The 14,257-nt window shown below is 40.4% G+C and overlaps 3 protein-coding genes across 3 annotated transcripts; 1 reads left to right on the forward strand and 2 right to left on the reverse strand.

The window, feature by feature from the left end:
* Window positions 1-2,400: 2,400 nt before the first annotated feature.
* On the reverse strand, window positions 2,401-2,908 carry PCYB_022490 (hypothetical protein; the record flags this gene model as incomplete). The annotated part of the gene is made up of 2 exons (XM_004220598.1): window positions 2,401-2,630; window positions 2,806-2,908. The coding sequence occupies 2 exons, from the start codon at window positions 2,906-2,908 to the stop codon at window positions 2,401-2,403; spliced, it is 333 nt and encodes a 110-aa protein (XP_004220646.1).
* An 867-nt stretch (window positions 2,909-3,775) lies between these two features.
* Window positions 3,776-6,369, forward strand: PCYB_022500 (hypothetical protein; the record flags this gene model as incomplete). Its single annotated transcript, XM_004220599.1, has 1 exon — window positions 3,776-6,369. A coding segment is annotated over one exon (2,592 nt), but the record flags the coding sequence as incomplete, so codon positions are not given.
* Window positions 6,370-7,260: 891 nt separating this feature from the next.
* On the reverse strand, window positions 7,261-10,429 carry PCYB_022510 (adapter-related protein complex 4 beta 1 subunit; the record flags this gene model as incomplete). Its single annotated transcript, XM_004220600.1, has 3 exons — window positions 7,261-8,970; window positions 9,186-9,994; window positions 10,135-10,429. The coding sequence occupies 3 exons, from the start codon at window positions 10,427-10,429 to the stop codon at window positions 7,261-7,263; spliced, it is 2,814 nt and encodes a 937-aa protein (XP_004220648.1).
* Between the last annotated feature and the right edge of the window lie 3,828 nt (window positions 10,430-14,257).

Genomic DNA, 14,257 nt, shown 5'->3' on the forward strand with positions numbered 1-14,257 from the left:
CCAAAATTGCTAGAATGAGATTGTACTTTCTTGTTTCCTTCCTGCATGCAATAATTTTGGAAAGAAGGAGATACACCCCCATCGGATGGACCAAAGGATACGAATTTGGTGACTCCGATTTAGCTTGTGCTTTATCCGTTGTAGATAATTGGCTAGATAGAGCATCCACAAAAATAGGGAAGAGCGTCATTGAACATATAGATCCTTCCAACATCCCTTGGGATGCCATAAAAAAAATACTAAATGAGGTGGTGTATGGTGGTAGGCTGGACAATCTGGTGGACTCGAAAATTTTAGACACCTTCATTGAGCATTTGATGAATTCTAATTCGTTCGAAGCAGATTTTAAGCTAAACATTTGTAAAAGTTCCTCCGCAAAAGATTTGTTAACTTCTCCAGACCTGTTCAGACATTTAAATGACTACCTAAAATGGACAAGTAATATGAGTAACACTGATTTACCTGCATGGCTAGGCTTTGGAAAACAAGCCGAAGGGTTGCTAACCACCAGAACGAATTTTAGCATTTTAAGCAAGTGGAACATACTGTATAGTAAAAGCTGCTCCGATGTTTATGAGCCGTTGCCTCATGCTCCTCTGACGAAGGCACTAGGGGAGGAGAACAACGTGAGCATGGTGTTGTACAGAAAAGGGGATAAGCGTGTTATCCCCATGGTTTCTCCGGGTGACGCCGATGTGACAAAAGGTGCGATCATGGATCTGGGCGAGGAAGGGGCTTCCTCCTCTGAGGAGGGCGAATTGTCCGAATCGTCCACCGCAAGCAGGGTCACGCATCTTTACTCACAGAACGAAAATGTCTTATTCATTAACAAAATTTTGGATAGCCTGCCTCAGTGTATTCCCGATTTGGAAAGAAATGAAGAAAATATGAGTAACGCCGTTTTTAGGTGCTTCGAAAGGGAGAATCACCTTTTTAGGGATCTTTTAAAGGTTATTAGAGGGAACTTAAATCAGCTAAAAAATGTACTAGAGGAAAAATTAAAATACACAAATAAATTGAGAGCACTGGCTAAGGACTTAAATTCATTCAACGTGCCACCTAGTTGGCTTGTCGATGGGAATGCAACTAACTTGAATTTGACAAATTGGATACGAGAGTTAATTAATCGTTTTTATCAAATAATAGTCATAACTACAGAGCTGAACGAAAAAAGGAAAGCAAGTGTGAACAAACAAAAAAGTATGAGTAGAGGCAGGGGCACAGGCAGAAGCAGGAGCAGAAGCAGAAGTAATGATCTTACTTTGGATGCTTATCATCAGAAAAATAACGACACGATAACGGCTCACTTTAAGTTGGACAATAAATTGTCCATTCATTTTATATGGCTGGGTGGTTTATTTTACCCAAGGGCGTTTATTACAGCGACTAGGCAACTGTGTGCTTCTAAATTTAAGAACTCGCTGGATGACTTGGAGTTGTCAGTGGCCATTGGCCCAAGCCCCGCGGAGCTGCTCGACGACACGGTTCATTTCACGATAACTTGTTTGTCCATCGAGGGCGCCCAGTGGAGCGACGTGGAGGAGGTAAGCGGAGATGGGCGGTTCAGCTGGGGGCATGCGGCGTGCGGTTTGGAAATTTCGTCACCACGGGGTTGTCACTCAGATTTGTTACCGCCGAGTTGTTACCGCCGAGTTGTTACCGCCGAGTTGTTATCGCCGAGTTGTTATCGCCGAGTTGTTATCGCCGAATTATTGCCCCCATTTGTTGCCATCACTTCACACGCGCCGCACCTCACGCACACCCTTTTCTCCCGCTCCTTCCCTTTTCACCCTACGCAGTGCCTTACCCTGAGCGACGAACTGTCCATCGACCTCCCCCCAGTAACCATCACCTGGGAAAAGAAGGAAATCTTGAATAAAAAAATAAGCGAAAAATCCAACTCCAACTTTATGGAGTTGCCAATTTATTTGGACAAGTCGAGGAGATCGTTTATTGGCTTCTGGAAATTTCCCGTTTCGCGGGGGGTACTGCAGGAAAATTGGTACCAGCGAGGGGTGGCCATATTTTTATCCAAAACGTACTGACGGGCGGGGCACGGCAAGGGCCGCTTAATTGTTGAGCCCCGCTTCGTGCCACCCATCCTTCGCAGCACCTTTCGCACCGCCTTTCGTTCTACGCTTCATTCTTCGCTCTCCATTATTTTGTGATTCTTCACACACGTGATGTTATTTCCTCAAGTATGCGTTCCTTCGCTGCACCCACATTTGTACCCATTTTGCCTCCCCCTTGTGGAACATCCGCTTTGCAAAAACTGGGCGATGGTGCTCACCAAGAATGCGTCAAATGGAAGGGACTTTCACCAACTTAGTAGTAACGCATCTTTGCAACACCGCAGGGAGGGCTATTGCCTTCCCATCACTCTTTTTTCTTTTGTGTGCTTCATTTGGTGTTATTTATTCCCTTCAGTATGTGCTTCCTCTTTTCGTCTGCCGTCATGTTAGAGTCCATAACCACTGTGCTGTGCTCACCTTTGGAGTAGTACGGCTTGTTCCATTTTTCTATTTCCTCTCTGGTAAAAAAATCTGCCTCCTTTTTTTTAATGAATATGTTGTTGCTTTTCGGGTTGTTGTACTCGCTGATTAGAATCCAGGCGAGTCCAACGGTTATTCCTAAAAAAAAAAAGGAGGAGAGTGAAGTGTGTGTATGGGTGGGGATCATATGAACTGATATGCTGAATACAGCGGAACGTTGTAGTCCGCACGTGGGATAGTACACAAAAAAAAATTGAGACGTGGGGATGCTTTCGATTGGAGGTCCTTATCCGCACTATGTTCATGGGTTTACCAGAAAACCATACGCTAATCCTGAACGCAGGACTTCCCCTAAGCAACGCAGTTCTTTTAAAGTTTTTTACTTCCTTCGTAAGCTTGTCCTTTATGCTATTCATCGGGGGTCGGGAAGTTGAGGTTAATTTGGGTTCACTCTTTGGGAGTAATTCAGTAAAAAAGGGGTTCATTAAATGGCTTGAAAAAGGGTGGGGTCACATAACGAGGGTGAGGATAAAACACGGGGAAAAGGGAAAAAAAAAAAAAGCAGAGATGCAAAATGGCGCAAACGGGCAGAGATAAGGATAAGCGGCACAACGAGAATAACTCTCTTTCGAAATGTTTGTGGTAAGTTGGAACGAGTGCTTACTTAAAAAGGTGCTAATTGGGGACAACTGGCGAAGGCGCCTTTGTTTAGAAACTCGCCTGCTGCAGAGATGTCACACGTACGTAGGGGAGTGCTCAAACAGGTGGGTAACTATACCTATACGTGCATCTATACATATGTACACGAGGCACATGCGTGTGAGCGGCGTAGAACTATTTTTTGCGACGTTTTAACCCTGAAGGGTACGCGGCCGTAACTTGTGAGGCATCGCAAAATTGGCGAGGTTCACTGCTCCTTCGATGGTCACTCTTTTAATTTGCATTTAAGTGGATCACTAAATGTGGCCACTCCTCAGTGGATAAAATTTGCATAAATGCCAAGTGGAGCGTAAAAGTACATATGGGGATTACATATGTACAGTGGGTTGCTCCTTGATATGTTCTTTTTTGTGGGCTCCTCGTCCCTACGCCCTATTCGCCAAGCGGTGTAAAAAAAAAATCTACACCTTTTAAAATGCAGTAATGACACATAGGTGCGGAGGCAAAGTAGATGATGTTTCTGGGATGGCACACAACCAAGTTGCTGTCGAGGAGAAGGAAAAATGTAGCTTTACCATTAGCAAGAAATTGGAACTTCACAAAGGAGGTGCGTCATTTTGCAGCTAGCTACTTATTAGAAGAAGATGTCGGGATCAACCATTTTATGAGCGACTTCTTAGGTGAAAATGGGTTCAATGGGGAAGAAAAAAAAAATGACCTCATGTGCATCTTTAAATATAAATGTGAAGATTTTCACGTATATGAAATTGGGAAAGATAAAAATGTTTTGAATTTGAGCTATGTTAGAAAGAGGGTGCAATGTGAGCATGCGAGTGACCACGCCAGTGGCGAAGAGAGAGACATCCTCGAAAAGGTAGATGGCGGTGATAAGGCTAAACGAAAGCAGAAAATAACAGTCGAGAAACTAGGATCGACACAAGAGAGGAGAGACCACGATGGATGCTACAGTTCGCCACAACCAGATGGGGAAAGTAACTCCACAGAGGAGAAAAACGAATGGATAAATTTTATTCTGTATAAAGTGAACAAGGACACACAAGAAGCCATCAGAGAAATTAGCAAAAGTACGAACATCCCCATAAAAGATTTTTACTACGCAGGTTTTAAAGACAAAAGAAGTGTGTCGACGCAAATCATTTCCACTAGAATGATGCACATTCATAAAATAAGCAACATGATGAGGAGTGGTATCTCGAATCATAAAAAAATGAAGAAGATACAAATTTATGGCCTTGAAAAGGTGCAGAAAAAAATCGAGTTAGGCGCACATAGTGGCAATCGATTTGTGGTAGTTCTCAGAAATGTACAAACACATGAAGATTATTTAAGGCATAAATTGGAGCAGATTAAAAAACATGGGTTTATAAATTATTTTGGAATGCAAAGATTTGGAGTATATAAAAATACCTTTAATAAAGGGAAGGCCTTAATACGCAGGGACTACAAAGAATACATAGGGCATGTCTTAGATCCTCTCATTTTTGAAAATAAAAGGTTTTATGGAAATGCTACTAAAGATAATCTGACGATTTTCTTGAAAAATGCTTGCGACATATATCAGAAAAAGAACGCCACCTTTGCTTTTCGTTATTTGTCTAACAAAGCGAATAAGCTGCTCAGAGGGAGCGACGCGATTCCGCGTGACGATCTGGGCAAGCCGGCTAGCGCGAACAAGCACCTCTTTTCGTATCTGACCAATTCGGAGTACGAGGCGTACATCCTCCTGCGCAATTTGTACATGTGCGAGAGGAATAGCCGCGGAAGGGGAAGCGGTGGTGGTAGCGATGATAGCGGTCTCACCGATCGCCCCGATCGCAGTGATGGACGAAGCAAAGCGAATGAACTCGCTGAAAGGGAGAAGCGGAAACGTTTGGTCGACAGTGCACAGAATGACCCCAGCAGAAAGCACACTAACGCACCCGAGGAAGAAACCCATTTTTACAAGAACGAGAAGACATGCGTTAAGGGTGTGAGCATGGAGACAAGGAGATTTCACATGCACTCATACAGCGCGAAGATATTCAACATGTTAACCTCGTACCGGTTGGAAAATTTCGGTGCCTCGCCTGGAAAGGGGGACTACGTCTTTGTGAAGGAGGTGCAGTCGCAAGGGGGGGAAGCAAAAGCACAGCATAATTACATAGCTGTGTTGTATGGTAGGGGGGAAAGCAGCGGAAGGGATGGTAGCGGTGGTGATGGATCTCTCTACTGCGATGGGAAATTGAAAGGTGCAAACATCTATAATGTCGTTTTGCCCGTCCTGGGCAGCATGCCCCCCAGACTCTCCTACCTAAACGTCTTCAAAAAGCTGTACAGAAAATACAGAGGAAGCCAAGTAAGACTCGTTTTCTTAGAAATATTACTCTACCTGATGTATACCCTCCACGATGATGAGCTGTTTAGAGTGCATGACGATAAGGTAGCAAGTGGGTTCATAAAACATTTGATAAAAAAGGAGGAAAAGAAAAATGTTAACCAGTCCATTCGACTAGCTAGCGATAATATATTAAATAATGCCATTCCGATTAAACAAGCCTTACATACAATAAAAAAGTTTGACACGTACGTCAATTCGTTTGAATACGAGTATGGAATGACTTGTGTCTTTAGAAACATAGTCACGCGACCAGCCAATCTGTATTTCTGCTTCTGTCAGTATAAGGAACCGAAGAGGAAATTCCTCTCCGACTTGTATGCCACCTCCAATTTTGAGAAAAATGAAAATTCAAAAGGGAAAGCACATGCCCACCGGTGCAGCGAAAGGGGAGTATGCAATAATGGGGAAATGAAGAGCGTCCCCACCTCTGCCAGTAAGCGTAGCGAAATATCTGTACGTGGTGGTCAAGCTGAACAGACAGAGAGGGATAAAAAGGGGAGATGTTCACATAATGTGGATGCAAGTGGGTATAACAATACTTCCCCAGAAGAGAAAAAAGAAAATATGAGCAGTGAATATTTTCAAAGTGAAACAAGCAGTCATAGAACCAGTAAAGAAAAAATGACAAAATGCGAGCGAAATTTCGGTGCCCTGATATTAAGCTTTAGCTTGAACTCCTCCTCCTATGCCACCATGTTGGTGCGGGAGTTGTACGGAAAACGCAATGAGCTGCTGGTTTACAATTTGATTAAAAATTGTGAGAAGTATGATAAAGAAGTTGGAATGTTAGGAGAGAAGAGATGGGAAAGGACAACATAATGAGAGACCAACGGGGGAAGACGAAAATATGGTAGCGTTTTTTTTTTTTTTTTTTATTCCCTCATCATGTATTTATTGCGCAGGTTAGAATGAAACATTCCATAGGGTATTCGCGTGCTAGCTAATTTAATATTACTAATGATGAGAAAAATGTAGTGGAATCCTCGCCCACATGGGGCAGACTTGTAAACATGTCCAATATGTTTTTTATATTGTCTCATATTTTCCGCTTCTTACTAGTCCATGCTTCATTACGACGTGGAACAAAAAAAAAAAAAAAGAGCATTTTCTTTTAAAAAAAGTGCACAGAGCGTCGATTTGTTTTGTCATTCCATTTGGAACGGCGTGGGAACACATTTTAACACATCATTTGGGGAAGTGGTTTAAAAAAAAAAAAGGAGAGTTAGTGTACATGGGGGAGAGTGGAGAAATTGTTTCCATGTAAGAAGATATATATACGATGATAATATTAATTAAAGGGGTTCAAAAAAGAAAAAAAAAAAGGGGTCAGACAAATAAAAAAAAATTATACTCAACGAGAAATGCAGGTGCGTGTGTGGACATACGCACGTGTATACATATGAATGCTTTCATACATATGAGGGACATATAGACATGACTCCCCTGCGCTGCTACAGTTACGCAGATAGGGAGGTGTGTACGGGGGGCACGCATCGGGCACGGTTACAATTCATTGTGCGTGCAGTTTTGCCAGTCACGTGGGGAGTATTCGGGAAAAGGCAAAATTACATCAAACAGGGGATAGGGACACTTGATTGGAAGGAGCTGAAGGGGAGGACAGTGGCGCCAGACGAGTTTGCACGAAATCGCAGGAAGTCGCTCCAGACGAGTTTGCACGAAATCGCAGGACGTCGCTCCAAACGCTGGACGTCACATGAAATTCATGAATATGTCCCTGAAATAATCGGTGAAGCGATCGAGCATGTTGGGGTCGTCGCACTGGGACTTGAGTATCCAGTTGATCGAATTTTCTGCCTTGTTGAAAATTAGCTCAATAAAAATGTACTGCTTCGTATAAAATTGCGAGTACATGTAAAACTTGAGGCACTGATCGATTTCCCCGGAGGCGAGGGTTACAATGTTGTATTTTGATATAAATTCGTCAATTGTTTCTAACTGTAAGTTGTAGTAATTTTTTCTTAAAAATAGTTTTTCATTATTTTGTTCAGGTAGAATACTCCACTGCTCTTGGTAGTTTTCTGGGTTTATATTTTCTGCATCGATTAAAATATCATTCATTTTGTTCAACTTCCCCGAATTAGTGGAGTTGATCAATTCATGCGACTTTTTTTTCTCCAATTTTTTACTATTGGGTGGGTTACTACCAACGGAGGTTGTGGGCGCGTTGTTGGTGGAACCTCTGCCGCGTGATTTTTTTACATTGCTACTACTTAAGGGGGCGTTCACGTTGTTGAGGTATTTTGGGGCTTCTGCAGGGAGGTGGTCGTTGTTCCCCACCCCGTCGCCTTCTCGATGGTCGTAAGCGTGATCGCGCGAATGATCGTGCGTGTGATCGTTTGTGCGACCGTTCGTGCGACCGTTCGCGTTATGCCTGTCCCCGCTGTGGTGATATCCCCCCATATCTTCATCGCCCATAAGGAGCATATCCTCGTTCATGTTGGGCAGGTTTCCACTGCTTCTGCTGTTAAGGTGATTTGTGTGGGTGTCACTGGTAGGCAACGGGTACATGCCAGCCATTCCGGCATCCTCCTCTGGAGAGTTCACAAAGCTTTCCCTATCCGTGTCGCTTACATGTGCAATGTTATGGTTAACATTGTCTACAGCAGCGTCATCCATATGAACATGATCGTTATGGGTCCCCTCGTCTTCATTTTCCGCTGGGTCGTACATTCCGCCAAAACGTATTTTAGAATATTCCACAAATTTGTATATAGGTTGTTTATACAATACAGACAGGGTATTAAATTCATTGAACAATTTGTCCAGTAAAATATTTTCATTCGATTCGCAGAAATTTTTTACTAGTTTTTTTTTACAAACAATGATTTTGAAGGCTTGTTCATAATTATAACTTAGCAGCTTGTAATAAAAGTGCATTTTGTCCGTAAGCTCCGGGTATTTATAATTTTTTAAAATGTTGTCAAAAAGGGAGGAGAGAATGACAACCATTTCGGAAGGTCTTCTATATAGGACCTTCACACACGCCGTCAACAATTCCAGCATGAATAAATAGGAGCAGTCAGTCAAATTGACATATTCTTCCAAAATGTAGGGTGCATTTTCTATATACTCTGAATATTCTCCGACAATCCAAATGTAGGATCTGATTCCATCATTCTCTATCAGTTTGTTATCATGTTTTATAATTTCTTCAATGATTACCTTGGTGTATTCTTCGTACTTTCTCAGTATGTTGGCTAGCATTTCTATGGTGGCGCTGCAAATGTAGGAATGGTTCATGGGGAGAAAGGACGATAGGGCTAACTCCACTATTTTGGAAATTGCCTTTGGTATTTTCAGAGCTATGCACCCGATAGAGTAAATGGCCTTCTGCGCGATGTCCACGTTCTGGTCGCAGATATACTCGCTCAATTCGTTCGTTATCATGACCACGTTGTTCTGCGGAGTGTGGGTAACACGAGTGCTCAATGAGATTGGATGTTTGAGGAGGGGCCCCTCACCATGTGGGCGCCTTTTCGTGCAACAACGGGATAGGCGCACCAAATGTACAATGCAGGGGAAAAACTTCCCTATGGTGCTAAAGGGACACCCTGCGGAGAGTGCACCAGTTATGCGAAGCAAGGGGGAGCATAACTCCACTGTAGAGGTTTCACCTTCGTGGCCACGGATACGAGGATGTCCAACTTAATGTCCTTTATGTACGTAAGATCATTGTATCGAAAAAAGAAATGCTTGTAGTCATAGTCGAATATGTTATAGTTCAGTTTATTCGCCTCGTGTAGTAACAAATTTGTATGCAACAAAACGATGTAAGAAATTTCGTAAGAAGAGGTCGAAATTAAAGTAAGTAAAGGGTCCTTCATTCTTTGAAAAATCTGAATTTGTAAATTTGTATCATTGGATGAGAAATTTAAAAAACATTTTAAACACGATAGAAATACAGCGGAGGAAAAATCTCTTATGTGATTTTCTAATATGTTCATAATGTCATACATTTCGTCTTCATTCTCTGGAATGTAGGTACTTACGATATTTAGAACAACACACTTTCCCCATTCGTTAAAGGTAGATATTTTGTTTAGCATGTTAAAAATGATTTCTTTATTTACTTTTAATCCTCCTTCATCTACCAATATTTCGTTCAATGCATGCACTGCGTTTATTATACACTGGGAGTCTTTGTCTAGAAGTTTATTTTTCAAAATTTTTATGACATCATTTTTTATAGCTATCTGTGGGTTCATTTTAATCAGCTTGATACAGCTGATTATGGCGATTCTTCGGACGTAGGAATTTTTGTCGTTCAATCCGTTAAATAAAGGCCCTTCTATATACTCAAACAAATTATTAATTCGCAAGTTGCAAAAACTCCGTAAGGCTAGCCCCCTTATAATTGGGTCGTCATCTTTGCTGTCCTTTTGCAGGGTGTTTATAGTGAGAAGGGACAGTTCCGAGTTCGTTTCTGTGGTGATGGTGGTGGTGTGTAGGGGGGAAACACAAAAGTGTAATAAAAGGGGTTTTCCTAAAAAGGCAGCAAATGGAATGCAACTAACAACTGCGGGACATAAACATCCTCTGGCGCGATGTAACCAAATAACTCACCTGCGTAGTTATTTAGGTAGAGGTATATCATTTTTTTCTGTATTATATCATTTGTGTTTGATATCATTATAACGTCCGGAAATAGCTTTGATACGTCGACCCCGAGGGTCATGTACGCTATTACCTTCTTCAGCACCTCTCTTTTCTTTTCTTCATTTTTTTCTTGTGGGAGTTTTTTTAAAACTTCTTTTAGCTTGTTTATCTCGCTCTGCAGTAAGGGTGCGGGGATGCGAACATCATCTGTATGTTGTGGTTCTACCAACAGGTTTACGTCGCAACACACGCGTGTGAGCATGTGGACAAGCGCATATACTCGCAGCTACTGCTACGTGGGGTACATGGCTTAAAAAAAAAAAAAAATACGGTGGACATGTAATTTTTACTTTTTTGCATTCTACAAAACATTGTGGAATTGGCGTATTTTTCTTATTTACTTGGCCAGGAGACATGTCAACGAAAGTTGCAAGCGAAAAGACGAGACGTGCTACTTGAGTATACTTATAACAGCAAATAGGCGTGGCTGCGAAATTTACTTTGTACACATAAGTGGGTAGATAGGTTCACGTGTATGTGTGCTTCAAAAAGGGTTAGCTCCTAGGGGGTAGGGCGATCCTTATCGCAGTCGTGCGGTCACATAGTAGTAGGGCTGCATGGCGACAGAAAAAAAGGAAGGCCGGCTGGCCAATTATTAATATCCTTAGAACTACTTTAAATCAAGTCAGAAAAAAGGGAAACAAAAAAAAGAAGAAGCCAAGCTTTCCGTTCAGAGTGTGACACGATACCAGTTTGTACATCCTTGGTATGAAAATAAAAAAAAAAAAAAGGGGGCAACTTTTTAAACACCAAACATCAACAAACATAGTTAACGATTTCGTCGACTGGCAAAAAGGAATTGCTCACCAATCCTTCTTTTGAGATTATCACTGAAGAGTATTTTTCCCCCATTTGGCCATAAAAGCGTGTTTTAACGTATACACTCAAAAAAAAAATTTTTTTTTTTTTTTTTTTTTTCCCGAAGTGCTCACCTTTCATATACGATTGGGCAGCAAAGCTTAGTAACAGTAATCGGGATAGATATTAAAAAATGGAAAAGAAAAATCAGCATAACGGTGAACATTTGTGTCACTGTTTTTATGATCCGTTTGGCTTAATTCTCTTCCTTTAAAATGTTTGAAACATCCATATATGTTGCCAAATGCGGAATAATTTAATTTGTTCACGTTACGGTGAATGCGTGTGGCATAATATAAAATGCATTTTTTATTTCTGTAGGTAAAAATGGAGGGAAATGCTTCTATTTTTTTGAGAAATTCTTACATTTTCGATTTCTAAATTGAGATAAAATGAAGGAACAAAGTAGAGAGGGAAACAAATGAGGAGCAAACCAACTTAACTCATTTTGAAGCTTCCAAAATATTGGCCTACTGAGCAAAAAATAAGAAAATACACACCGCGTAAAAGGGCAGCAATGCAAAGAAGGGAAGTTGCTTGCTAACAACAGAAAAATGAAGCCATATGGTGTAATTTTATTTTTATATATAAATTTATCATTTAAAAGGAGTTAATTTGTTGAAGAATTATTTTAATTTTGAAAAACCAGGGATGCTTGAAAATGTACGTGGGGGGAAATACATATTCACCAGGTAGGGGAAAAATCCGCATAACTGCAACACTTTTGAATTTCGAAAAAGGAGAGAAAAAAAGAAAAAAAATAGATTTGCTGTGGTAATACCTTTTTTGCGTAACAGTTAGGTAGGTAAGAATTGTGTACATTGAAAATGTGGAAACTTTTTTTAACAACGTCATACGATTTAAGAAAGCGCATACTTTTCCTTTTTAAATTCCTTTTGTTTACGCGAAGCAGAAAAGTACGTGACATATTCGCTTGGGTAAATGCGTCTGGGAGGGGTGTGGTTCATTCAACGCCATTGTTCTGGCACGAAACATATTTCAACATTGCTAAGGCAAAGTTATGGCCTTTGATTTTGCATATAAAACTACCGTTTTTATGTTGTTTACGGGGGTGAGCAATTCTATGAGAGATGCGCGGAAAGGACGAACCGTGAAAAAAAGGGGAAAAACATAAAAGGAAGAGAATAGAAAAAAAATTGACATTTAAAAAATGAAAAAAATGACGAGTGGTACTTTTTGTACTATACATATATACGCATATGTGTGCTTTTTTTTTTTTTTAGAATTCGATTGTTACTTTAAGGTGGCATTTGCACAGTAACGGTCATTTTGGTTCTGTTAAAATTAGCAAAATTTTTGTGCCAACGGAAAAGGGGCTTTTTTCTGCGTTGGGTTTTTTCGCCACAGTTTTATTTTTTTTTTTGAAACATAGTTAACGCGGTAAATGTGGGTTGTATAGCGGCTCGATCAACGCGGCTAATGTGAAGGTTCAATTTGGGGAAGCAAGCCCTAAAGGACGAGTAGAGGGGTGTTGGGAAGCGTGTTTGTTCTCATTCGCAGCTATTACATCATATCCCCATGTGTGTGTTCATTGCAAAATTGGCATATGTGCATATAGGTAAGAATGTGGTGTGCCCTTTTTTCACTACGGTTTTGTATTGATTGGTTATATACGTGTATGTACACACAAACACACATTTTTATATATGACAGTTGGCTAATAACACATTACACACTGTTTTTTTTCATTTGCGTTTAGAAAAACATCAAGTCACGTAAGGCGTAAAAGAGAAAACCCTGTGTGCGCACGATGTGCTAGTGAAATTTTCTTCGTAAAGGAAAAAGGCCCTTCCATTTTGACAACGATTCTTTTTAAACACAATTGGGCCATTTTATGGTCCATAAAAATTTTCATCATTTTAACTCATTCAGTTTATTTAACATATATTTGCTATTAATCACTTGTGAGCGTGACAATGTGAAGCTTTTAAAAAATTGATCCAAATAAAAGTGAAGTGAAAGCATTTTCCTTTTAGAACAATTTAACGGAAAGGAGCATTTCCGAAAATGAAAAAAAAAAATTGTTTGCGCAAAAATGTGCAGAGAACTCGTGATGAGTGCCACTCTGCTTTTACGCACACGCTGCGTTAATATCCAACTGTAAACATTTGAGAGATGTTCCTTTTTTTTTTAACCTTGCACTGTAGTAGTTTGCTCTGACAGATAGTCCCTTTTGTGTAACGTGGTTGGGGGCATCAAATTTTGGGCGACGCACAGTCATAACATTTGGAAGAGACCACCGGATTTTCATAAATGGTGTAACAGGGGTATGAAAATGGTAGTGGAGCAACGTGGTGTGTAGGTGTGTGTACAATTTAGCAGCCGCGTGGGGACATTGGGAGAAGCGAGTATAACAAAGCGGAATAAAAGGGACTCACAGATTTGCTATGGTGCAGTAAAACAAGTTCCCCTTCCTTTTTCTTATGTGAAGCGTAAAAGTGAGGGGTGAAAAAAGGCAGAGCAACTCACAAAGGGTGGCATTTGGGAAAAGCATTTTTATACACTTTTAAAAATTATTTCCTTTTACGATAACTTTCTTTATTTTTTCCATTTTTTGCTTTCACCAGTGGCTTAAAAAAAAAAAAGGGCGCAATAAAAGATTAACCGCGTGCAACAATCAGTTTTTGTTCTATACAACTTGTGTTACGGAACTAAGGAGTTACATCTGTTCGAAATGTGCAAAGTGTGCAAAATGTTCAAAATGTGCATAATGTACAAAATGTGCATAATGTACAAAATGCTGGGTTTAAAAAAGTACAATACATCTCTGCAAAATTTGCACTTGTAATTTCAGGAGTATGTGGTGTAAATGTAACAACAGATGTGCGCGTGTAATGTAACCTCTCGCGTGTAAAAATGAACAAAGGTAGATATATATAGAGCTACCATTTATATACACAAGTGTACGTACACTTATGTGTACATATCTTACTTGCGAAAACAAGCACCCGCCAAGTTTGATCTTTCACTTGAAACACGTTCACGAATTGTACGGTAACTTAAACTTACACTTGTTTATTTATTATATCATGTAGGAGTTTGCAAGGAAAAAAAAAAAAAAAAAAAAAAAACTTCGCTTTTTCGTAGTGACAAGCGTTTAAACTTGTACGAATGAACAGAAATGAATATATACACAAAATGTTTTTTTTTA

This window comes from Plasmodium cynomolgi, chromosome 2 (genome assembly GCF_000321355.1).
Source record: "Plasmodium cynomolgi strain B DNA, chromosome 2, whole genome shotgun sequence".
Lineage (NCBI taxonomy): Eukaryota > Apicomplexa > Aconoidasida > Haemosporida > Plasmodiidae > Plasmodium > Plasmodium cynomolgi.